At 36.2% G+C, this 27,691-nt stretch overlaps 1 protein-coding gene across 5 annotated transcripts in view; it reads left to right on the plus strand.

The window, feature by feature from the left end:
• The window catches only part of DPP10 (dipeptidyl peptidase like 10), a 1,368,028-nt gene that overhangs the window by 1,000,877 nt on the left and 339,460 nt on the right, over nt 1-27,691 (plus strand). For all 5 annotated transcript variants that reach the window (XM_070423111.1, XM_070423110.1, XM_070423113.1 and 2 more), the window contains exon 4: nt 5,676-5,770. In XM_070423111.1, the coding sequence (XP_070279212.1) occupies nt 5,676-5,770 (95 nt within the window). The remainder of the gene's footprint in view (nt 1-5,675; nt 5,771-27,691) is intronic.

Here is a 27,691-nt window from a genome sequence, read left to right on the forward strand (position 1 = left end):
CACATAGCACCAAGAAGGGGAGCAAATATATTAAGAACAGTATGCCATATATGCCAGGTCCCTTGAAACATATGCTGTGCAGATGTTTCTTCTCTGCAGCAGCTCTGTCAAGCAGCAAGGATGGACCAGCTCCCAGCAGCTCAGTGGACAGAGCATCGGCCTGCGTACTGAAGGGTCCCAAGTTCAATTCTGGTCAAGGGCATGTACCTTAGTTGCAGGCACATCCCCAGTAGGGAATGTGCAGGAGGCAGCTGATCGATGTTTCTCTCATTAATGTTTCTAACTCTCTATCCCTCTCCCTTCCTCTCTGTAAAAAAGCAATAAAATATGTTTTGAAAAAATAATAAATAAATAAAAATTAAAAAATACTCAGCTTTTGGTTTGAGTATAAATTTAAAAAACGATGTTATAGAATTTTTATTTTAGATATAACAAAAATAGGTTTTTAAAAAGATGAAGATCATATATGGATTAAAATTTCTAAAATAATTAATTTTTTTCCACTTTTTGAAAACACTGTGTAGGTAGATGATTGATGATAGATAGACAGATAGATGACAGGTTTAATTTTGAAACATTAAAAGCAAATTATGTCAGCTCTATCCAGTGTGGCTCAGTTGGTTGAGCATCATCCCAGGCATTAAGAGGTCCCAGATTTGATCCCAGGTCAGGGTACATGACTGGGTAGGGGCCTACATAGCAGGTAGGGAGCATGCAGGAGTCAGGTGATTGATGTTTCTCTCTCATCACTGTTTCTGTATCTCTCTCCCTCTCCTTTTCTCTCTCTCTAAAATCAATAAAAATATATTTTTAAAAAGCATATTGTATCAAAATTAAATACATACATTATCAAATGCATCTAATCTAATAAAAGAGAAACATGCAAATTGACCACACCTCTGCTATGCCCAAGCCACGCCCACCAGCCAATCAGAGCGACTATATGCAAATTAACCTAACCAAGATGGCGGCTGGCAGCCACAGAGCTGGAGCAAGCAGGAGGCTTGGTTGCCCCGGTGATGGAGGAAGCAAGCTTCCTGCCTGCCCTGGCCGGTTGTGGCCTCGGCTCAAGGCAACAAAGTTTCAATTATAGAAGATAAATAAATCCCAGATACCTGCTTCCAGCCAGCCTCCACTGGGAGCTTGGGTGGCTTGGGGCCTTGGCCAGCCTGCAAACAGCTATCAGCCCCTCACCCAGACTGGCCAGGCACTCCAGCAGGGACCTCCACCCTGAAGAGGGTGTGGCCAGTCTGAAAACGGCCCTCAGCCCTTCAACTAGGCTGGCCAGGCACCCCAGCAGGACCCCCACCCTGATCCGGGACACCCTTCAGCCGGCCCCCACCCATGCACCAGGCCTCTATCCTATATAATAAAAGGGCAATATGCAAATTGACCCTAACAGCAGAATGACTGGAAATGACTGGTCACTATGACACACACTGACCACAAAGGGGCAGATGTTCAATGCAGGAGCTTCCCCCTGGTGGTCAGTGTGCTCCCACATGGGGAGCTCTGCTCAACCACAAGCCGGGCTGACAGTCGCCAGTATAGCAGTGATGGTGGGAGCCTCTCCCGCCTCCTCAGCAGCACTAAGGATGTCTGACTGCAGCTTAGGCCTGCTCCCTGCTGGCAAGTGGACATCCCCTGAGGGCTCCCAGACTGCCAGAGGGATGTCTGACTGCCAGCTTAGGCTCAATACCTCGGGGAGCGGGCCTAAGCCAGCAGGTGGACATCCCCCGAGGGGTCCCAGACTGCGAGAGGGCACAGGCCGGGCTGAGGGACCCCCCCTCAAGTGCACAAATTTTTGTGCACCTGGCTTCTAGTCAACAATAACCAAAAAGGTGACTTTTTATTGATATACGTAGGAGATAAATGTTGTCAACGGCAATTTCCCTGAAGACCTCCAAAATAACCTATGAAGAAAAGCTAAGTTTATTACCCAATGCAATCAGGGAGAACAATAATTTGTTTAGAATGTGCAGAAGAAGGGAGTGGCCGGATTGTGGGGAGATAATGTATATTGCTGGTTAAGACAGTTATTTCAATGAAAGTCTGGATGTAATAGGTTAGGATTGGTGAACACAGAGAGGGAAGCATCTTGAAGTGAGTATTAAGTAAACAGTTTGATTATTAAGAAATTTTCTCAGTTTTAGAAACATATGGTGCATCTAAATTAACTTTCAGAAGAGAAAATTGAGTTCGTGTACTGATTTCCAGCCTCATGGGCAAGGGTATTCAAGAACTAAAAGTAAAATCAGCTTTGGTTCTTGGTCCTGACAGTTGAGGTGGATGCATGGGGGGATGCAACGCAAAGTGTTTTACTGGCTGCTTTGTGTGGAAGAGGTGTAAATTAAAAGGTTGTGTTTACTTGAAAGACCTTAAACTAGGATATACCATTGTTTTCTTTTTTGTTAGACAAATAGGGAAAATGGATGGGACAGAAATGACAGCCATGTGGGGAACAGACACCGAAAATGCATTCTTGGAGCCAGGGATGGAGAGGCCAGACAGGGATTACATCTTTCATGCCTTTTCATTAAGAAAAAAAAAAACCAAAAAACCTAACTGGATTGAATATATATTTAGGATAATTGACTCACTGACTCTTAACTTTCATTGAGCTGAAAAGGAAGATCATTTATTTAATTAAGATACTGTATAGACATGCATAATACTGTGTTTTAAAAATATTTTAAGTACACCTACCTTATCTCCCTGTGTTAATGTACTTCACTCCTTGATCTGGTTCACTCATATTTCATTACCTAATATTAAACAAAATATGAGATGACGGTTTTGACATATGGTTCCCTAAAGGGATTGATTAAGTGCAGTAATGGGAGTTTCAAAACTGGGCGACTTCACTAGTGATTATAAATCAAATAGGAAAGTAGGATAAATATGAGACCCAGTAGACCAGATTTTAAAGACCAGAAAAAAATAAGAAGAATTAATTATGGCAGATCTTAGATACTTTTAAAATAATTTAGGCATAAATCTGAATTAAATATTTAGCTAGAGAGTTACCCTTGAATTAAAAAAAAAAATTCTCCTGCTGCTACAACATTGACAGTATTATTCCCAGGAGGGCAGAGCTAGAGGCATTTATACAATCTCAAATCCTGTAGATTTGTTCAAGTCTAAACAATTACCTAACAAACTTTACTTTAAAAAATGTAAAGGTAACATTTTTATCTTCTTAAACAAGCTTCACTCACTTCCAGTTTGGTTCTAAAGGAAATAAAAAGTCATTTTCCTTATTCTGCCTCCCATACAACCTCTCACCTGCCTGGAGTTTTCTCTTTCTATGAGAGACTCTGAGGCCACGTGTTACTCTATCTCTTCTATTGTAGAAGAACCGCCCTTCACACTAAAATTGCTCTCTAAGCTCCTCTTTCTCCCTAAGTCCACACACTTCATCCTTATTTAGAATTTTGTAGTGTACTTATCTCTTGTGAGAAAAATCGCTCATCAAGTGACTTTGTCCTATATTTATCTCCATGAAGAAGGGGGGAATCCTTTTCCTCTTAATTTATCGTAAAACTATTATAATGATGATTTGTTAAGGCATGCATTCTGCCTCTTCTTGCTAATCTATAATGTTAACGAACATCAAGAAATGATACATAATTGAGACTATCAAGCAAAATAACAGAGGGGATTGGTTGGGCTTGGACTGTTGATTCAAGCATTAATTGAGTCAGCTGACAAGGCCAAGAAACAGAGGTGACTATCGTTGCCTTTAGGTTGTGATCATAATTTTGGGATAGAAAACAAAGGAAAGATAGAAAATAAAATAAATATGTATTATGTGTGTAAACCTGTTAGTTGGTCAACATCATAAGAAAAGGAAAACAGGTGAAGTTAATGATAAAAGTAATCCAATTTATTTATAGCTAACAACAAGGGTTCAGAAGGTGATGCAATGCCTTATTTTTATTTATGTTTGCAAGGCCTTATTTTAAAGATCACATAGAACTATCTTGCAGTCTGTGCTGTCTGCCTCCGAAAATAACTTTAAAATATTTCTGTCTGTCTTCCTTCTCTTTTAAATCACCATTTATTTTCCCCTCTCCCCCAGGCCACAGGTCCAACATGTCACTGCCCCTAGGTAAATAAGGTCAAAAGGAGAGTCAGATTGACCCCTCAGTCTTCTGAATGAAACACAGACAAAAAAGAAAAGCAAGTCTTATTTTCTATAATATTGATTGATTCTCATCCTGTGATTTGTAGGTGTTAAGATTTGTAATATTGAAACAACTGGAAAACAGCTCAGAAAATCTTGCTTTGCCAAAGTGTCAGGCATTTCTTTACAATGCTCATCACCCTGCATGCAGTCCTTGCTTACCGTTACACAGATGGAGACATTCGGGATCTTAGTGGTTGTAACTTACATAACTTCATTGGTTATGAATAGTGGACTAAATCCTCTTCAATACTGCCTTTCTTCCAAGAAGGGCAAGGGGTTTGGGATATTTAATACCATCGGAAAGGTTAGTGGGTAAACTAGAAAGATAGTATTATTATTATTAAAAAGAAATTTTCAAGCTTGCTTTTGTCTATCTATCATCTATCTATCTATCTATCTATCTATCTATCTATCTATCTATCTATCTATCTTAGCTTGTGAGTATCCTTTCTGACAGTTTTCCCTCAGGTTGATATTTTTAGTCTGAGGTACTCCTATGATAATTTAATTTCCTGATGAATGTGGCTCCAAAATATATAAAATCAGCAGCTGTTCAGAAGCAATTTTATTATTTTAAATAAAGACACCCTTCCTCTAAGATTGACAAAGTAGATACAGTGGTATGCTAACAGTTTCACAAATATTTGTGTTTTATAATCCTGATGTTTAGTGAATTTTATTAGTGCAGTCTTTAACTGGCCTCTAAAATAAGGGCAGTTTCATTGTACTGACACACTGGGTAAACCTCTAAGTACAGAAACCTTTTTTAAGACTTTTAAATGGGGGAAACACTGGTAAGAATTTAGTACATGAATAAAATACATATATTGAAAATCTTCCCATACATCATACACATTTGAAGGTAATTAGTAAAGCTTAAAATATCTTCATTTTAGACTGTTATGTACAAAAGGGGCCTTATCATCAAAGATTTTGATCTGTGGTCACATGAACCAGATAAAATAACAGAGACAAAATTTCAACCCAAAGGAAAAAGATTGGAGTAGGAATTGGACGGTGGTAAGACTGGATACATGAAAAAGCCTGCATGAGGTTGGTTCAATATGAGTAGCCCTAGAATTGTGTAGTTATGATGAACTGGCAGCCCTTCCTGCAAGTTTAACTAGATCATTAATCAGTAACAGCCTACATAGAAAACTGGAGGCACTTCTCATTGTTCCTTCTTTCTCATCTCAGAATGGGCTGCCGATTGCCCATATTTTAATTAATTTTTATTTGTTAAATCAGGATTGTGAGTGGCCCTCTCACTAACCTTGTTCTCATTGCACAATAGGCCATATGCTAGGTGGGCTTCCATATCGCTGAAGAGGATTAATGTGAGCCAACTCTAGAAACCTGCTCAGGTTATTAAAGGCTATCAATGATCATTCTACTGTGTCTGCTAATGATGCACATTTTCTCCTCCACAGTTATTATGTTGCCTAGTCAATGTGATTGTCTATTGTTAATATCTTTGTTGTTGCAGATACAGATGTGGTGTATAAAAGCGAGAATGGACATGTCATTAAACTGAATATAGAAACAAATGCCACCACATTATTATTGGAAAACACAACTTTTGTAAGTAATGAATACTTAATTACTGTATGCATTTCATTATTGTTTAGAATGTTCTCTAGGTATAAATATTTTTTTCTTTTTTTTTAAGGTCTGTCACTTGCAAAGCACTTAGGGGAAAAGTTAGGGCTGGACTATCATTAGAATCAGTATATCAAGTGATAGAAAAATACCCATGTGACCTTCTGCTTCATTTTCTTCCCATTTATTCGTTGTAGTAAATAATATTTCCAAGAATATTACTTATAATGAATATTTCTTTTATAATTTTTATGTAAAATTAGTCATACCAATGCCAGGATTTTTTTTATGTCTATTCCAACAAGTTATCATTAGCTTTTTCTCCCTCTACTTTTCCTTCTTTTTGAATTCTTTCTAATTCTGTATTGGTTTCCCAACTCAAGCAGAAGGCAGCCTTTCTAAAACTGGCCTTCTGTAGGAGTTGATGTGTTTTACTTTTAACATTTAGTATTCTACCAATATCATTTTCCAACTCCAGGATCATTGTTTAGATTAACAGTGTTCAAATAAATGAATGTATGTATTTTACTCTTAGAAAGAAGTATAAACTTTGCCTTTCTCTTAAACTCAGTCATCTTAAGGTTAGATTTAACTATGATTACCTGTAGAGTAAGTGATAACAAATTAACTGTTGCAAATGTTCAAAATCTAGCCATCAAATACCACTTAAAAGTTATTTGCTCACTGTTTTATATAACTAAAGGTTTAATATATTGCTTATTATATAAGCTCATGATTTAGACAAAATATCATGCAAGGCCTCAGAGGACCTAACCAAATTAAAGCAATGAGTGAACCATGAGCTACTTTTTTTTTTATTTCTACGTATACATTTGGAGTCAACTATTAGTCTTCATGTGTATTGTAGGATGGCCAGATGGAAGAGATAAACTGGAACATTCTGGTGTTTTTATATATTAAGAGAAAATGGTCTTTGCAAATCATGAAATGACTATATGGATACATATCTATAAGGTTAACTTAAACCAGCCATGGTTTAGCAATTGGGTTATTACTAACAGAGAATAATGATGACATTTTATTTTTAAACTAATAAGGAAATTCATAGATTAGAGGAACACATATGTTGGATGCAATTCTTTATAACACTTGTGGAATGCTGAGTATGTATAAGGCATTTGCTCGTTTTTTAAGAATGTGATTTTCCGTATGGGAGATGATAAGAACCCTCATGAAAAACTTCAATAAACAGTATCAGCAGGATCCAGTATTTCTTTTTTAAAAATTTTATTTTATTGCTTAAAGTATTACAAAGAGTAGTACATATGTCTCCTTTTTTCCCCATTGACTTTCCCCTGGCCTTTCCCACCCCCCAGTATCTTGCATCCATTGGTTATGCTTATATGCATGCATACAAGTCCTTCGGTTGATCTCTTACTGCCCCCCTCCTCCAGTATTTCTTAATTACATAGACCTCAGGGATAGTAGAGAGGAGGATAAAGGGATCATTGAAAGTTGCTGAAATCAATGGAAAAAAATGCCCTCAATAGGAGATTGAACAGGAGGTAGAAAGAAATAATTGGTAATGATGAGAGGGTATAGTAATTATTTGCTGATTAAAGTCAGTCTGAATTGATTTTCCATAAAATTAGTTTGGAGAAAAAAATTAAAAGCATTTTTAATTTTGTGCCCCTTATTATAAAATATTGTCTTTGGGGGTTAGTAGAGGCTGCCAATGGCCATGCACGTGTTAGTTATAGTCACTCAGTAGGTCACCGAATATTATGTGACTGTTCTTTTTTTTAATATATGTTTTTTATTGATTTCAGAGAGGAATAGAGAGAGAGAGATAAAAACATAAATATAAACATAAACATAAACATCAATGAGAGAGAATCATTGATCAGCTGCCTCCTGCAAGCCCAACACTGGGGATCAAACCTGAAACCTGAGCATATGCCCTGACCAAGAATAGAACTGTAACCTCCAGTTTAATAGGTTGACACTCACTCAGTGAGCCATGCTAGCCAGGCGTGTCCGTTCTTTAGTGATCATTCCCCTTATACAGTCTAATGAGATCTTCCTTCTGGTCTCACATTATGTATTATTTTCATCATTTACTTCTTTCTGCCTTAGCATTTATGATACATCAGAAAAGAAACAAGAACAAGACTTTTGGTTATTTTATTATCTCAGTTTTATTATTGGGACTTCACACCACCCCTACTTCATATCATTGTACTTTTCTTCCTGTGCTGATTTAGGCCATTTTATCTTTGTGCCTGTATGTTAAGTTTTTTTAAATCCTTTTAAGGTATTTTTTTTTTTTTTTACTCTCCTCTATGCAGTTTATGACTCTTAATTACCACAAAGTCATATTTAGCAAATAGTCTTATTCACTGATCTTCTAAGATTCATAGATTCCCTAGAAACATTGATCTCACAACACAGATAACTAAGCAATTTTTAAGTCCTAGAGGTGTCAGAATTCAATGGAAGGGTAGGCAGATAAGTGTGGCATACTAATTTCCTGGTGCAAGGATTCATGCACATTGATAGGAAATTAATTAGAAGAAATATTTTAATATTGCTATTCACCCTTTCTCTGTAATAGAAGTGTCAACCAAATTCATGATCAGGATTCTACTGAGTCTCCTATCTACCTATTCCAGGACTTCTGTGAGGATCAAATGAGATGAGGCATGTGAAAACACTTCACAAACATTTGGTTAAACTGTAAAATGTTTGCACCTGAGCAAGTCAGGTTCCTGGGCTAAAGAAACTCCAAGGAGGCTGGTCACTAGGGAGAGGAAGCCGGGCGTTGCTATCTGACACTATTCCCGGTGCCCACAGCGACCATTTCCCGGCTGGGCTATCCTGGGCTGTGGGCCACATTTTGTGCCATGGGGTCTTGGCAGTGTTGGCTGCGATTTGGTGGGGTGTCACTCCAGGGTGGTGGTGGGGCCTGTGTCCCACTTGGGGGAAGCCGAGTGTTACTTTGTTAACACCAGTTCCCTGGTGCTATTTATTTTTAAATGGCCAGTGCGCATCTTGGCAGCTCCTGCATTGAGTGTATGCCCCCTGGTGGTCAGTGCGCATCATAGTGACTGGTCAGAAAGAAGGATGAACACTTACCCTTTTATATAAATAGATATTTGCAGCCAGTTAACCCAAAACTGAAAAAAAAAATACAAATTACCATGATTCCTGATGATTTCAGAGGAATTCATTTGATCATTTCCTCCCAATTCCAAGATAGCATTATTAAATACAGATGTGTTTGTAAACCTTACATTAGGCTAATGTCTGGATTTATGTTCTATCTAAGGCTTTTCTTTTGGAACAAAACGTATTAGCAGAGCTTAAGAATTTTATTCAGGTTGCAGGTTATTCATTGAGCAATTATCAATATTTTAATTATAATAATATTTAATTGGATCAGATTACTCTAAAACGCTTTATAATAGAAGTGTGCCAAGTCAACTGAAACAATAAACACATTATTCACAAAAATGTGATAACAGATTGGCCTGTTATTAAGACATATTTTGCTAAGATGTGATTGCCAATTTATTTTAAAAATTAAGATAACACCACATTGTCAGTTCCCTGCTTAAACATATTTTAAATACAAATAGTAGGTACTTTTAACTATGTAGTCATGGTTAGCAGACTACAACAATAATGGCCATGGTTGGCAAAAATAAAACAAAAGTAAATCATTTTCCTGAAATAATTGTCTTAAGGCATTCTTTGAGATTGACCATAGGTGGGATTTCTAATAAGGAGGAAATTAAAGGGTACATAACTTTTTGAAGGGGAACTATATTTAAAAAGCGACATAGCCCCCAAATTGCTCTTAATCTCTTCTAAGTGTTTGGAAATGTCATCTCTTACAGCCAGAACTATTTCAAACAAAAGCTCACTCATAATGACATAATGAAGAACATGTTTCGCAAGTATTAGCTGGCCTCTTTCTGCTGTCAATAAATTGAATATCACTTGTTGCCTAGACAGAAAAGGCCAGGAGCCATAAATACTTCTATCAAATCACTTTTTGAAATTAAAATGGAATTGGAAACATGGGTCCAAGCCATGTGCTTAAACATTGTAAAGGTTACAAAAATTATATTTCATGCACTAATAAGAGATAACTAGCAGAGAATTTTATATCTCTTTGATTCTGAAAATCAGTAATCTTTTTAAAACATGCTATATAAATAACCTAAAACAGAGAGAGGAAATTTATATATGGTAACCAAAGAATTCCAAGGAAAATTTTAGTCATAAACTTTTTTGTCCAACTATCTATTTATAATTCATTACATGATAATAGGTTTGACTAGAACCAGCAGGTATTTATTGCCTTACCATACATATAGCATTAATTGGCTTGTATGCCATTGTAGTATTTAAATTTATTTATTTTTGTTCTGCCATTGACATATGGGGGTTGAAGGACAGATCCAACTCTATGTGCAATCATGAAATTAAGAAATTTATATTCTGATTCATGTTTGAGGAAATAAGTGCCCTATAAAAAAATTACAGCAGCACAAGAAAATAATTGCTGGATGAAAGCAATTTTTAAATTTTGAAATAAAAAAAGCTTATCACAAACTTCTGCCTGGCCAAGTGGCCTCACATGCTGGCTAGAGTAATGAAAAAAAATTGTGTTTTTTAAAAGACCTGGACTCAGTGGTATATGTCAGTCACCCAGGAGTGATTGCCCTCAGTAGTGAAACGGATATTAACTAACCAGTGAAGTCACAGGAACTGTACACTTACCCATGCTGCTGTGTACATGACAGTGTAGTTTCTTTCTCCAGACCACTGTTCTCAGTGTGGATACTCTTGTCCCTAGGAGACATTTGGCAACTTAAAGACATTCTTGATTGTTATGGGTGGAAAGAAGAGATGAGGGAATCTGGTGAGTAGAGATCAGGGATTCCATGAAGCATTCTACAACACTCAAGACAGCTCCTCACAGCAAAGAATTATCCAGCTGAAAATGTCAGCAGTGCCCAGTTTGAGAAATCCTGTTCTAGACTGAGATACAAGAGAAACCATTCGATGGTTAGAAGGTAGTTTTTTCAAGGTGGGGTGAAAGCAATGGCTCTGCAATGAGGAATTGATAGGGAGGATCTTAAAGTGTGATGTACAGCTCCTTTATCTTAAGACAGTTATTTATTTGTTTGTTTGTTTTATGGACAACTGCGAAGAAGACAAGCATGTATGAGTAGAATCATTTGGTCTTGAATTCCATCCCTTTGGATAGTGCAGGGTACAGGCCAAAAGTGTGACTCCCATTTTCTTACAATTTTGGGGGGATACTTCTTACTGAGATTTTTTTTTTGTTCAGATAAGTTAGTATCACTTTTATGACTACTGCCAACTTTTCTGACCAGGAAGCAAGTTTTCATCTGTAACTTAGAGGATTAAAACTGAAGGCCATTAGGGACGCCAGCCATTAGATTAGATATATCTCTGCCCTTCCCAATAGCAGTCACCACTCCTTGTTGTTAGATTCATTTATATTTATTTTATTTTTTATTATTCATCTTGAAACTATCAAGAAAATTTTAGTTACACTATTCATTTTGAAAATTATTTTATTTATTTACTTATATAATTTCCAACGTTCAGTCATCAAAGAAGGATCTAACTTTATTTATACCATTTATGTACATTCAGGTAAATAGAAATTAAGTAACATGCATTTTAGCAAAGATTGGAATATTTCTTTTATATTTATTTATTTAGGAAGAAAAACATTGGATCTACCATGAATATTTAGCTTGTTTACATTTTTCTATAAGTAGATGGATATGAAAATTAATTCCAGCATAACTTTTAAAGCAATGGTCATCAAAACAGGAAAATTGAGGTGAAAAGTTCTGATTCTCACCCTAGAAGTCAACTGAGGTAAAAATTTAATTTGAAGTGCGAGAAGAGATACTCCTGTCTCCATAGCTTTGAATGTGGGGCATAATTACTCTATAATTCCATACAATTATTCATGCATTTCCCCTTAAATTAGAAAGGTTTTCAAAGAGACCACTCTGTATTATGTTTTACCCTAAATTACAACTGTGAATAATCTAGGAAAAGAGATGCTATTAACGAATTCATTCACTGGGAAAAAGTACTTAGATGGTATAATAATTTTTTCCTCAACAGTATATATTGTTGCTACTAAAACCCCATCATCAGCTATATAAATCATTATGCAGATTCTTGAATAAGTTATCCTTGAGAGAAACCAAAATTACCTAAGTAATATATCTAAAGGTCTCCTTTGAATAGGAATAAAACACTGATATAAATATTTCTTATTATTAGACATAATATTCTTCACTATTTCAAAAGAGCTTGTTTCAATCTGTTCTGATTTATCCTCTTAAATATGGGCAATAAAATTATTAAAATTCCAGTATTTCTTTCTTTCAAGATTCTTATGTAGTCTCCTTAGAGGTGTAAATTGCTTCAGTCTGTATCAGATAGGATGAGAGAAGCTAAGAGGCAGCCAGATATGCATTTAAGTACAATTGTTTTGGAATTCAGCATCTTGAGAAGTCAGTGCTTTGGGTTTATCCAGGACCAGTAGGTTCATTATTGACTAATTTAAGATAAGTTATATTTTCTTGAGCATTTGATGAATATTTCTGCCCTTTTTTTTCTGAAAAAAAAAATGCATTTACATTTGGCTGTCTCCTAGTCATGGAAAGGCAGTTAGAAATTTAAAGATAAAAACAAAAAAACCCCACAATTATTCTATTAATTTATGGTGACATTTAAGCAAAAAAAAAAAGACATTTACAAGAGCTCTTTGAAGGTTTTGAAGTTGATGACATAGAGATGTGTTCTTGCCTCTCCCTTTTTTGGAGTTTAGAATACCTTGGTCTGTGCAGCTTTATTCATGGGCAGCCATGCATCAGCAGAACTTCTGTGAATTGTCTATACTATACAAAATAGATTTTTTTTTCAAGTTACAATAGAAATAGTTTAGTATTTTGGTTTGCTCATGGAACAGAATGAGCATTCTAGTAAGTTTAATTTTCAGCAAATCTTTAATGGAAATGACAGCACATTATAGGGCTGAAAATCACTCCATGTCTCCCATTTCAGTTTAAACAAAAAGAAACTGAGACCCAGAGAAATAAAGTGGTTTAATGCATCTAGGGTAACCTTGAGACTAGAGTATAAATTTCTTGACTACTAGCCTAGCATTGCTTCTCATATACCAAGCTGAGTATTCCATTCAAACTCCCCTGTAAAGAAATATAAAATAAACTAAAATTATTTAGTTTTTTATATAAAGATTTGTATATTTCTTACTTAAACATTTTACAAACTTTACTTGAATTAAACATATATATATGTATGTCTGTTTATACATGTGTATACATATGTTTAGTATGTATGTATGTATATATCAATATTTTCAGTTCTTGTGGGAATTTTGCCTGTGTGAACAAAGAAAAACAACCTAGGCTGCATTACACACACACACACACACACACACACACACACACACACACACACACACAACACACATACACACACACACACACTTATATCACTGTTATACATCATTCTGCTTTTCCCTCCTTCTTTCCCATGATAGATTTGTGTGAATTAATCTTCTTTACACTTCATATTCTTCCTTCTTTAAATCTTGCATTGCTTTTTCTCCCTTGCCATTTTCATAATTTTTTCTACATTATTATTAACATGACCCATATGTCTTGTTAATTTGTTTGTTAATTTGTTTGCCAATAGTGTCAGACCCTGCTATGTGTCAGATAATATTCCAGGTTCTGGGGATACATGGTGAACAAGGCAGGCTTGATAAGCCAAATATTACAAATATCAAGCAAAACTACAAAAAAAGAAGCTGCAAAAATAAAAATAAAAAATAACAAGGTGAGGACTAGCGAATGATTAGGTGCTTAGGAAAGGCCCACTGTGGAGGCAACATTTCAAGGTCAGGTTGGAGAGTTTTATAAGCTGAAAGAAAAGTAATTACAAAGAACTTTGGGTGGGAACTGCATCGATCTATTCCAACAGAAAATATGTAAGTAATAGAAGATGTGGAGAATGATAGAAGATGAGCCCAGTGGGATAAGTAGGAGGAATATTATGTTGGGTTTTGTAAAGTATAGGTTTTATTTTCTGAGCAATAAGCACAATTTGAAGAAAGTCACGATATCTAAGTCATATTTTAGAAGAATGCTGTCTACAAAATGAGGAATATGTTCAAGGAAAATTAAAGTAGAAACACCAAAACCACTTTGAAGGCCAGAGCAGTGTTACAGATAAGAGAAGATTCTGGTTTCCACTTTCCACTTGAATGGTACTAATGGAGAAACTGAAAAGTAGGTGTATTGAGGATTTGCTTGAGGATAATGTGCATAGGTCTTTGTTGATGAATTGCTTCATGTTGGCCAGGAACAGAAGATTGTCTATTAGATTTTTAAATGGCATTAAGTTGGCAGTTCTATTTTAATATTTCCAACTAATCTTGATAATAGAATATATTTAGTATTTAGTTGCTCTATGTATATGTCTACATATGTTTTCTGTATGTAACAGTACAATAAAGGAACTTTTCATGGCTTGGTTGAAAAAGACTTAAAATGAAATGATGAAATTAACATAGGTTATAGAAATACAACCCATCATCCTCGAGGCTTAAAAATGTACTACTTTACTTATGATTATTTGATTGAATCATTCAATACTTTTACTGTGCGCTTATTTTATCCTACACACTGTAACAGCTGCTGATGATATGATCATGAGAAAATAGGAGAATCTTGGCTCTAATGATCTCATGGTATTGTAAGCAAGGAGTGCACTAATTAAATAACAGATATATGAACATTTATGAGCTGTGATATGGAATGAAAGTGATATGTCAGAATAAAAGTCTGAAAGTAAAATATTGTATTCCTGTTAGAACTTCTAATATATTGACCTGATCTACTTTGAAGAAGTCATAAGATGCTCCCTAATGAAGCAAAGATGAGTGAAGAGAAGGTAACTAGGTGAAAATAGAGGTTGGGGGTAGCAGGAATAAAATGAGACATGGGACATTAGAAGCCCTGAGAGCATGCCAGCATGGCTGAAACAGCTCAAGGAGACAGAAGCCAGATGAGCCTGGAAAATAGGTGGGGGCAAGATCATTTAGGTCATGGCTGATGGATTTTTAAAGATGAGTAGATTTGCCTTTTGAAACAAAGATCTCTCTGTTGGAGTTGGAAAATAAATTAAAAGATGTGACTCAGGAGAGGACAGAAACAGGCACTACTGAAGTGACCTATGTTTGAGATCGTAAGTAGTAGTTGGACTTGGGCAGTGGCAGTGGGGATTGAGAGAAGTGAAAATATTTGAAAGATAATAAGAAGTGAAATAAAGAGAAAATAATGAAATAAGTATGGTGGTGGGGTGGTAAAGGTAACAAAGGGGAAGTATCAAGGTCATAATTCCTAGGATTTTAAATGTGGGACTTAATGAATGAATAGGGGAGTTAACCATTGAGATGTACAATGCTGAGTGAGATTTAAATTTGAGGGTATGGTTGGATGAAAATACTTATTAAGCAATATTTAGGAAATAAGTGGGATATCTATAAAACATTATTAAAGATATACTGTTCCTTTCTTGAAAGGTTAAAATTAAAACTTTAATTTCAAAAAAGTCAATAAATTGTTGACATAATTAATGAAGTTTTTATTGGTTAAGAAATCCAGAAATATGTAAGCTTATTCAAAGGTATTTTTTACTATATTTTGATTAAGTAGTTATGATGCATTATTTACATCTTTAATTAAAATTCTTACCAGTTTATGAATCTCTTTGGAGACGAGGCTAACCAAACTTTGGTCAAATTTGTGTCTTCACTAATTAGAGGAATGGTGACATAGTACAAGTTAGACACCTAGTGCACATTTTATAAATTAAATCATATTTATTTTCTTTTTCACACACCATTATTTATTTAAATACTTGATTCAGCCTTAGCTGGTTTGGCTCAGTGGATAGAGTGTCTGTTTGCAGTCTGAAGGGTCCTGGGTTCGATTCCAGTAGAGGGCATGTACATGGGTTGCAGGCTCCTCCCTGGCCTGGGCCCTGGTGCAGACTCATGCAGGAGGCAACCAATCCATGTGTTTCTCTCACATTGATATTTCTCTCTGTCTTTCCCTCTTTCTTCAACTCTCTCTAAAAATCAATGGAAAAATATCCTCAGGTGAGGATTAAAATAAAAAAATAAATAAATAAGTATTTGATACAGAGGAGCCCATGAGAAAGTGTTGGAGAAAAAAGAAAAAGAAATACAATTTCCTCTCAAATTTGAATCAACTGCAAAAAAAAAGTAATTTATATATCAAAATAATAATTATTTACATCAGATTGCAAGCAAGTAAAGAGATCCTGGGATTTGAAATGAATAATAGTTATCTTTAGCAAAGCTCAAAGGACAAAAAATTACTTGATTCTTTATAATCTAGCTTTGTTACTTTCGAAACATCATTAATGTGTGGGATATTCAAATATTATAAGTGCAATAAAAAGCTTCTCTTCATCCTCAAATGTCTTCATTGCTTAGTAGATATTGAGAGAAGTGTTTCTCAAGCATTAGTTAGTAAAATCTATTCATCTGTTAATCAACTGACATTTATATGATAAGTAAAATGACTTTTGTAATTGATATTTTTTTCTAATTTATGGCTAATGGGAAAATCAGAGCTGAATTAAAGTTTACTTTTAACAATTGGAAAAGAAATTACAGTGTGGAAATTACACTAACTCCTGACTGTATCACACTATTGAATTTTGTGGGTTTTTTTATTTTCTCTCTCAAGAACTTTATTGCAATATATTTCACATACCATAAGTTTCACTCATTCAAAGTGGTTTTTAGTGTATTCACAGAAATGTGCAACCATCACTGCAACCTAATTTCAAAACATTTTCTAAGGCCCCAAAAGAAACCTGTATAGGAGTAGGCTGTCACCACCTCTGCCTTCCTCTCTCTATAGCCCCAGGCAACTACTAATCTACTTTGCATCATTATGGATTTGAATATTCTGTACCTTTCAGATCAATGAAATCTAATATATGTGTTATTTACCACTGTCTTTATTCACTTAGCATGTGTCCAAAGTTCATCTATTTTTTAGGATATATCAATACCTCCTTCTATTTTATTGCTAAATAATATTCCAGTACACTGATATACCACATTTGTTTATCCATTCATTACTTAATAGTCATTTGGGGCAGTTTGCTTCTGAGCTATTATGAATAATGCTGCTACAAACATTTGTATGCAAGTTTTTATAGACACATGTTTTCATTCCTGTTGACATATTTCCAGTCTTGCGGGAAATTCTAGGTCATATGGTAACTGTACAGTTAGCATTTTGAACAACTGTGATATTTTCCAAAGCGATCTCAAATATTTACCTTTCTTCCAGCAGTAAAAGAAGAATCAGATTTCTTCACATCCTTGTTAATGCCTGTTCTTCTTTTCATTTTTGCCATCTCAGTGTATGTAAAGTGGTCTCTCATTTTGTCTTTGACTTGTATTTTCTTAATTTACTAACAATGTTGAGCATCTTTTCATGTGCTTATTGACCATGTGTATTTTTGTGAAGAAATTTATGTTAAAATCCTTTGTTTATTATTTTATTTGGGTTCTTTGTCTCTTTATTATTGAACTAGAGGCCCAGTGCACAAAAATGTGTGCACTCGGGGGATGTGCCTTAGCCCGGCCTGTGCCCTCTTGCAGTCTGGGACTCCTCGGAGGATGTCCACCTGCTGGCTTAGGCCTGCTCCCGAGGGGAATGGGCCTATGCTGGCAATCAGACATCCCTCTGGCAGCCCGGCAGCCCTTGGGGGATGTCTGCTTGCCAGCAGGGAGAAGACCTAAGCTGCAGTCAGACATCCTTAGCGCTGCTGAGGAGGCAGGAGAGGTTCCCACCACCACTGTTGTACTGGCAGCTGGCAGCCTGGCTTGTGGCTGAGCAGAGCTCCCTCTGTGGGAGGGCACTGACCACCAGAGGGCAGCTCCTGCATTGAGTGTCTGCCCCCTGGTGGTCAGTGTGTGTCACAGTGACAAGTCATTCCCAGTCCTTCTGCTGTTAGGGTCAGTTTGCATATTACCCTTTTACTATATAGGATAGAGGCCTGGTGCATGGGTGGGGGCTGGCTGGTTTGCCCTGAAGGGTATCCCGGATCAGGTGGGGGTCCCGCTTGAGTGCCTGGCCAGCCTGGATGAGGGGCTGATGGCTGTTTGCAGCTGGTCACACCCCCTTCAGGGTGGGGGTCCCCATTGGGGTGCCTGCCCGGTCTGGGTGAGGGGCTGAGGGTTGTTTTCAGTCTGGCCAGTGACTGAAGTTCCCAGCCTCTCCTTTTTTTCTTTTCTTTTTTTTTTATTCTGGGATTTATTTACCTTCTATAATTGAAACTTTATTGCAGTCCTGCTTGCTCCAGCTCTGAGGCCACGCCGGCTGAAAGCAGGTATCTGGGTTTTTTATCTTCTATAATTGAAACTTTGTTGCTTTCGGAGCTGTTGCTTTTGGAGTTCAAAGCTGGGCCATGGCAGGCGGGGAACCTTGGCTTCTTCCATCACTGGAGCAAGCAAGCTTCCTGCTCGCTTCAGCTGTGTGGCTTCCGGCCGCCATCTTGGTTGGCAGTTAATTTGCATATTGCCCTGATTAGCCAATAGAAAGGGTATGGTCAATTACCCTTTTTGTCTTTTATTAGATAGGATTTAAGTGTTCTTCATATATCCAAAATGCAAGTTCCCTGTTAAATTAATTTTGATGAAGTCAAATTTATCTATATATTTTTTTTATCTATTTTGTGTTAATCTAAGAAAATGTTGCCTAGCTCAAGGTCATGAATATATATTCACATTTTTTTCTAAGAGTATTATTTGCTCTCACATTTAGTTCCATGATTCATTTTGCATTACTTTTGTATATATATAGAGGCTCCAGATTTATTCTTCTGAATATAGACATTTAGTTGTCCATGCAGCACAATTTGAAAAGATTACTCTTTCCCAACTGAATGGTTCTGCTATCAGAGAAAATGGTTCCTGGTCTTCTCCTATTGCGAGTGGGAGAGCGGTCCTTGCAAATCCAAAGAAAAGGAATTTTCTGAGACTTGCACAGGAGGATGTGATATGGTAGAAAGCTTTATTTCCATGGAATTACATTTCCCAAAGTCCCATTTCGCTTAGTCCAGTCATAAAAGAAGTGTAGTGGGTTTCAGTAGAGCTAAGTCAGAGCCAATGTCCCCATTTTCTATTCCATGTTGGAGCAGAGTCAGTAAAGCATAGGCTAGTTGCAGTCCATTAGTCCATTGTGTGTGGAGGTCCCTATAGATATGGGCCACATAGGAGAATGCCAGGAAGCCATGCATGAGCCATGAGCCAAGCCTGCCAAGAGGAACCAAGAGAGTGAACTTCTTTGTTCAAGCGATTATATATCCCAAAATTTCCACGCGCTTGCAGTGGCCACACCAATTATGTCCAACCACCTCTGTCCCCAGGTGTGATTCACAGACAAGTATCTTCCCTATGTTATGCCAACATTACTGGGCATGTGTCTGTCTTCCCTTTGTTGGAACCCCAGAGAGTGTAAAGTTGTAGCTTCCTGGTGAAGTTGCCCAAATGACATGGCTATGTCTGTCCTTCCCTTTTCTCCTTTCCTATTATTAATAACTAGTTAATTATAACAGTATCATTTTTGGCAGTCTTATCATATATCAGTTGACCACAAATGTCTGGATTTAATTCTAGACTCTTTATTCTATTGATCTATATGTCTATCCTTAAGTCTTAATTACTATAGCTTTGTAAAAAGACTTCATATTGAGATGCAAGTCCTTGCAATTTATTCTTCTTTTCAAAATCGTTTTGAATATTCTGGGTACCTTGTATCCTAATAAGAATTTTAAAATCAACTGGTAAAGTTTTTTCAAAAAAAAAGTAAACTTGAATTTTGAGAGGGATTCTATTGATTCTTTAGATAAATTTGGGATATATGTTCATCTTAACAAAATTAAGTTCTTTGATCCATGGAATGAAATTTTGTTCAATTTATTTAGGTCTTTAATTCATTAAACCTATATCTTATAAATTTCAGTGTACATATCTTCTACTTTTTAGTTAAATTATTTCATATGCATTTTATTATTTTGTGGCTATTCTAAATGGAATGCTATCTTCATTTCATCTTTGACTTGTTTGCTGCTACTGTATAGAAATGCAGCTGATTTTTGTATAGGGATCTTTCATCTTGCCACATTACTGATCTTTTTTATTATTTCAGGTATTTAGACTGAGAATTTTTCCTCTAAGCCCTAGTTTAGTGACATTTTATAATTTAATTTTTTACTTTGTATTTTTATTTTCATTTAATTATTTTTTATTTACTGTGTTATTTTTTATCCAAAATTATTTAAATGAGTATTATTTAATATTTAAATATTTGTGAATTTCTCAAGTTTTTGTTATGGCTTTTAATTTAATTCAACTGTGGTCACAGAAATTACTTTCTATTATTTCAATTATTTTACACTCATAGAGACTTATTTTATGGCCTAATATATAGTCTAGCCCAGAGAATACTCCATATGCATTTCATCAGAATATGTTTTCTAATTCCATTTTTTGTCTGTTAGAGCCTCTTGCCTTATAATATTGTTCAAGATTTGCTTGCTTCTTTCTTTCTTTCTTTCTTTCTTTCTTTCTTTCTTTCTTCCTCTCTTTCATTCTTTCTTTTTCTGCTGATCTTTACCTAGTTGTTCTATTCATTAGGGTTATGACATTTTCAATTATTGTTGTTGAATTGTCCACTTTTCCCTTCAACTTTGTCAATTTTTGCTTCAAGTATTGTGGGGCACTGTTACTAGGTGCATATATATTTATAATTGGTATTTTTTAAAAATGGAAATACTATACAAAGGTGTTCCAACATGTAATGTTCCCACACATCTTTCTCTTTTGCATTATTATTGTCATACAGGTTATATCGTTATATAGTACTGGAGGCCCGGTGCACGGATTCATGCATGGGGGGCGGGGGTCCTTCAGCCTGGCCTGCACCCTCTCGCAATCTGGGATCCTTCAGGGGATGTCCAACTGCCGGTTTAGGCCTGCGGAGATCGGGCCTAAACCGGCAGTCAGAAATCCCCTGAGCGATGTAGCAGTGCACCAAGTGGCAGGCAGCCAGGGAGGAACCTGAGCTGGGGCCACGTAGCTCATGCTCATCCTGGCCCGTTGCGCCTGCCACTGCCTCTCGGTAGCACTGCTGCAGAGTCCGGAGAGGCTCCCGCCGCCGCAGCTGCACTCACCAGCCGTGAGTCCAGCTTCTGGATGAGTGGCGATCCCCCTGTGAAAGTGCACTGACCACCAGGGGGCATCTCCTGTGTTGAGCGTCTTCCCCCTGGTGGTCATTGTGCATCATAGTGACTGGTCAACCTGTCGTTTCGGACGTTTGGTCATAATGGTCACTTACTCTTATATATATAGATAGATAATCCTACCTACATAATTTTGTAATTGTTGTTTATAAGCTGTCTTCTAAAAAGGATAGATGTTACAAAGTGCTTTTTATAATATCTGTGTAGTTATCTTTACAGGACCACTATATTTCTACAGTGGCTTCAGGTTACAGCCTAGTATCCTTGCATTTCAGCCTGAAGGATTTCTTTAGTGTTTCTTGCAGGACAGGTCTCATAGCAACAAATGCTCGGTTTATGTTTATCCAGTAGGGCTTAATTGCTTCTTGATATTTGAAGGAGAGTTTAGCTCAATATAAAATTCTTTGTTGGCAGTCTTTTCCTTTCATTATTTTGAATATGTCATTTTCTCTCTGACATCTATGGTTTCTTCAGAGAAATTACCTGTTTATCTTACTGAGGATCCCTTGTATGTGATGTCATTTTTCTCTTGTCATTTTCGAGGTTTCATCTTTGTCTTTGTTGTCAATTTGACTATGATGAGTTTCAGGAAGATCTTTTTGAATGTATTCTGCTTGGAATTTGTTGAGCTCCTGGATATGTACATTAACATTTTTTAACAAATTGAAAAAAATTGAGTCATTATTTTTTGAAAAATGTTTCTTTTTCTCTTACTATTCACTCTATATGTTTATATACATATCATATGATACATTGAGTTTTACTAAAATTTGAAGGTGTATAAGTGATTTTCCAATTAATATCAGTAAGTATAATAGTTTATTTTTATTTCAATTGAATAATTTTCTTTCTTCCTTTCTCTCTTTTTCTTTTTGAGGTAATATGTAGCTTGTTTTAACTAAATAATTGCAACTACACAGCCATTAGTACAGATAATTAGTGGTTAAGGTAATTACATGAATTATGAGAAACTGTTATAAAAATCCTAACCTTCTATCAGCTCTATCATCTGACATTATGAACCTTTTCATACTACTTCAGACTCCTGGACTACCTAAAATAGGATCTATTTTATTTATTCTACTTTTTAAAATGTCATTCAAAATGCATATATTCTGAATCCATTTTTATTAGGGTATTGACGATGATTGTGAATGAACTTACTTAAACAGCATTAAAAAAAAAACCTAGAAAAAAATATGCCTGTTGTATTTTATTGTCTTAAAAAATATTAAGGAAGAAAAATATCTGAGATGATATATAACTTCATCATAATTTTAGATAGTATATTATGATAATGTATGCATTTCTACCTAAAGAAAGAGCTAGAATTATGTTTCATGCCAAATGAGAAAATGTATGTACATCATTATACCCAGACACTACTATGCCAGTACTTATTGTAGAAGAAAATTGCTTAAAATCACATTATATTCTTCATAAAATAAATATTCAATGCAAATTTAATTCATACATATACACAGAGTAAATCTTTCATCTTTATATATATCCTTATATAGTAATTCTTTCTAAAAAACAAGGCAAACAAATTTACATTATAATTATTCTTTATTAGGAAAGCAAACATTTACATTTATTTTTATAAGTACTAAATAAATCAGAGCTTTATTGTTAAATTTTATTTATAAAATACATGGCTTTCTTCTTTTTTTATCCTTGGTTATGTCCCATTCTATCCATAATTTATGTATGTCCTATAAATTATTAACATTGATATTTCATAAAATATAGTAAAATTAAGAATATAGTTTTATTAATCTCCCTCATTGCCATTTTTAAGAACAGAATACTAAAACATATGCTTAAAATATATAAAGACTGTATTGAAATATCTGATATGAAAGTCACTAGCCACAAGTGGCTATTAATATTTATTGCTAAAATAATTAAAATTACATAAAATTGGGAATTAAATTTTTTAGTCACACCAGCCACATTTCAATGTTAAGTCGATAAATGAATCCAGGGGCTACCATATTGGAAATATACACACAAAGCATTTGTGGTTTCACAGAAAATTCTATTGGACACAGCTGGTACGCATGCATATATAATGAAAACAAAAGTTTCCCTCCATATCACTCCATACTCCTTTTGAAGATAGTATGTCCATGTTTGTATCAGTAAAATATTCTCCAAAAATATGTCTGTATGTCTTGTCAATTTGCATATAAGCAATATATTTAAAATATATACACTCAAGTGTGTTTTTTTGTGTGTGTGTGTGTATGTTTAATTTCAACAGTATGGGTGGTCTACACTCTTTATCCACTTAATAATGTAAATTGAAGATCTTTTTATATGAACCCTTTTGTTTTCCTCTAATATCACTCAATAGCTACATAGAATTTCTTTGAGCTGCTATTTATTTATTTTCTATTATATACCTGCAAATACACTAGGCAACCTTTTTTTGAAATATACTGTGTGCTAAATTCATAGCAGCAGTTTTGTTGGATCAAAGGAAAGGTCAATTTGAAATTTAATAGACTGTATCAAATTACATTAATCAGGCCCACCAATAGTGTTTGATTTCACCTGTTAGTCTACTCTTGCTGCCATTGAGTATTGTCAACATTTTAATTATTATCAATTTGGCTGATGAAAAATGGCACTTAATTGTTATATTGATGTGCAGTTATCTAATTTTGAGTGAGATTAAGCATCATCTTGTTATATGTGCATTGGTTCATATTTCTTCTATGAGTTTCTTTGCATAAGCTTCTAAGATTGGGACTTAGCAAGAGATTTTCATTAGCAGCAATATTTTTCCTTTAAATATTTCTACTTAGCTTGAACCTTAATGGAATTATTCATTCACCACCATTTGTTAAGTTCAACCAAAAGATTTTTTTGTATTTCAAATATCTTACTAGATCTGTATCTGTTATTAACAGGTGGAATAAGGAATGAATGATGAGTGTTAAGGAAGGTGGAACAATAGGAGGAGTTGTGAGTAACTATTTATAATGAACCCATTCAGATGTAAATACCTACTTAATAAAGGATAGAGGGAATATTTTCCCCAAAAGGTATTAGAAATGTACCCCTTAAAATTCTCAGTATTTCAAATGAAATAAATTAATACAAGGGAGGAAAAAACAAACAAACATGTAAACTGAACACCTTTTGCTTTAGGCTTAATGCAATCTCCATCTGGACATTGAAAAATGTGCAGAAAATGGATTGATCTTAGCATTTCATTAAAGTATTGAAACTCTTCATGAGCTTTTCTTAGAAAGGGAACAATACAAGAAATGACTTTTGGCTTTGGGCCATTCAAATGCAAGGTTAGTAACAATTCAACTCTTAAACTAATTCACTCTGGAAATTATTTTCATTATCATTCCATTGGATTTGACTTTCTTTCCCTAACTGGACATAAAGTGCTGTGCCACCAGGGAGTAAACGTGAAATTACTTTTTTTCCTTTTTACCTTGCATGTACCCTCTACTAGAATCGAACCAGGGACCCTTCAGGCCACAGCCCTACGCTCTATCCACTGATCCAAATCAGCTAGGGCTGGAAAATCTTTTTTTATTATGCATCCTGAGCATAAGGGGTGATAGTCTACCTGTTAATATACTCATACTCAAAAATATTGAATTCAAAGCTAAAAACCTGAGCTTTGTTATTCTCTGGTTTTTCAAATGACTTGTATATTCAGAATCTTAATTTTTATATCTTGTGGTTTGCATCATATATCTATTATAATCTCATTAAAATTAGAGTGTGTGGATATTTTAACAAACTAAAGAATTCCAAGCAGTAAATACTAAAGGCATGGTGATCCCAGATGACATGGCTCATTGGTTGAGTGTTGACCTATGAACCAGGAGGTCAGGGTTCTATTCCCAGTCAGGGTACATGCTCAGGTTGCAGGCTCGACCCCCATCTCCCATGTAGGGCATGCAAGTGGCAGCCAATCAATGATTCTCTCTCATCATTAAAGTTTCTATTTCTCACTTCTCCCTTCCTCTCTGAAATCAATAAAAATATATTTAAAAAATAAGTAAATAAAGGCATGGTGAAAGCATTACTTAACTAGAAAATGTTAATGTAATTAATGTAAAAAAAAAGGAAAAAGGTCATCAAATTTAATTGATAAATGACAAAAAGATGTAAATAGATTTTTTTTACAAAAGAACCACATATTATTAATAAATAAATACATAGATGCTTAACATAACTTAAACATTAAACATTGGTGGTCAGAGAGAAACCAAGATGGCGGCATAGGTAAACACTGGAAATTGCTGCCTCCGACAACAACTTCAAAAATACAACTAAAAGACAAAACGGACATCATCCAGAACCACAGGAAGGCTGGCTGAGTGGAAATTCTACAACTAGAAGAAAAGAGAAAAGCACACTGAGACTCAGAGGAGCTACGAAAGTAAAGTGCAGAGGTACGGAGGCTCGAGGGCGCGTGGAAAGGGGCGGGCACCTGAGGACGCGGTTGTCTTTTTGAATCGGGAGGGAGTCACAAGCTCCCGACTGCTCTGAACTCCAGTTCTGGGAAGTCTCTGGGGACCCAGGACTCATACGGGGAGAAACTGGACTGTCTGGCAGCAGGCAGAACTCGGAACTCGAGGGCGGCTTTCCCTCAGATGTGCTGGCAGCAATTACTGGGACACGGAGAGTCGCGGCCCCTTAGGGCAGGGCTGAGAATCAGCCATAGCTGCTTTCTCTGCCCTGTTGTTTCTGAGACCCCGCCTCATTCAGACCCTGGCAAAGCCTTTTGCATATGAATGCCCGGGCCCTTTGCAACCTGAAAATTACCTAACAAATTGAAGCTGGGCCAGACAGACCCAGAACTTCCAAAAGAAGGCCCAAGGCCCCACAGCAGCTTGCATTGCTTCACAGCTGGGCCTCATCTGGGCACCCCCAAACCCCAAAAAAGGAAGGGGAATCTGCATATCTCTTTGTAGCTCCTGCTGGGTAACCTCAGGAAGAGGCTAAATTAGCACCTCCTTAGACCCAAGAGCCAGTGTACCCAGTGGTCAGAGTGGGACCATCCAGATTACAACTCCTCAGATTCATAAGGAACACACTCAGGGGGAAGACTCAGTGAGCACCAAAGCCCCACTGAAGCAAGTCTTGCTCCAGAAGGGTGTCTTCAGCACAGAAGTTCTCCCACTGCAGACACAGCTGATTCTCACTGCCAATTGGCCTGGAGGTCAATTCCTCCCAGTGACATCTAAAACAATCAAGGTATAACTACAACAAGACTGTGCACAAAGCCCACAAGGGGGTGCACCAAGAGTGTCCACCTCAGGTAACTGGGGAGGCTGAGCCACTGGGCCCTGTAGGACACCTAGCACACAAAACCACTCTACCAACATAGGGAAGCAGACAAAATGCGAAGACAAAGAAACAGGCCACAAATGACAGAAATGGAGGACAGCAAACGACTGGATATAGAGTTCAAAACCACTTTTCTAAGATTTTTCAAGAATTTTATGGAAACCGCTGATAAATGTAGTGAGACCCTGGAGGATATGAAAAAAGACCAACTAGAAATTAAGCATACACTGACTGAAATAAAGAATAATATACAGAGATCCAGCAGCAGACAAGAGGATCCCAAGAATCAAGTCAAAGATTTGAAATACGAAGAAACAAAAAATACCCAACCGAAAAAGAAAAAAGAATCCAAAAATATGAAGATAGTGTAAGGAGCCTCTGGTACAACTTCAAGTGTACCAACATCAGAATTATAGGGGTACCAGAAGAAAAGAGAGGGCAAGATATTGAAAACCTATTTGAAGAAATAATGACAGAAAACTTCCCCTACCTGGTGAAAGAAATAGACTTACAAGTCCAGGAAGCGCAGAGAACCCCAAACAAAAGGAATCCAAAGAGGACCACACCAAGACACATCATAATTAAAATGCCAAGAGCAAAAGATAAAGAGAGAATCTTAAAAGCAGCAAGAGAAAAAAAGTCAGTTACCTACAAGGGAATACCCATACGACTGTCAGCTGATTTCTCAACAGAAACCATGCAGGCCAGAAGAGAGTGGCAAGAAATATTCAAAGTGATGAATAGCAAGAACCTACAACCAAGATTAGTTTATCTTCAAAACTATCATTCAGAATTGAAGGTCAGATAAAGAGCTTCACAGATAAGCAAAAGCTAAAGGAGTTCATCACCACCAAACCAGCATTATATGAAATGCTGAAAGGTATTCTTTAAGAAGAGGAAGAAGAAAAAGGAACTCTTACCATTTGCCACAGCATGGATGGAACTAGAGAGCATTATGCTAAGTGAAATAAGCCAGTCAGAGAAGGATAAATACCACATGATCTCACTCATTGGTGGAATATAATGAACAACATAAACTGATGAACAAGGACTGATCCAGAGATGGAGAGGCATTGATTGGACTGTCGGGCCTTGGAGGGAAGGTAAGGGAGGGTGGGGGTAAGGGGGAAAGATCAACCAAAGGACTTACATGCAAGCATATAGGTCTAACCA

This window comes from Myotis yumanensis, unplaced genomic scaffold (assembly GCF_028538775.1).
Source record: "Myotis yumanensis isolate MYYU_CA2020_CCGP unplaced genomic scaffold, mMyoYum1.0.hap1 SCAF_8, whole genome shotgun sequence".
In the NCBI taxonomy this organism is placed as follows: domain Eukaryota; kingdom Metazoa; phylum Chordata; class Mammalia; order Chiroptera; family Vespertilionidae; genus Myotis; species Myotis yumanensis.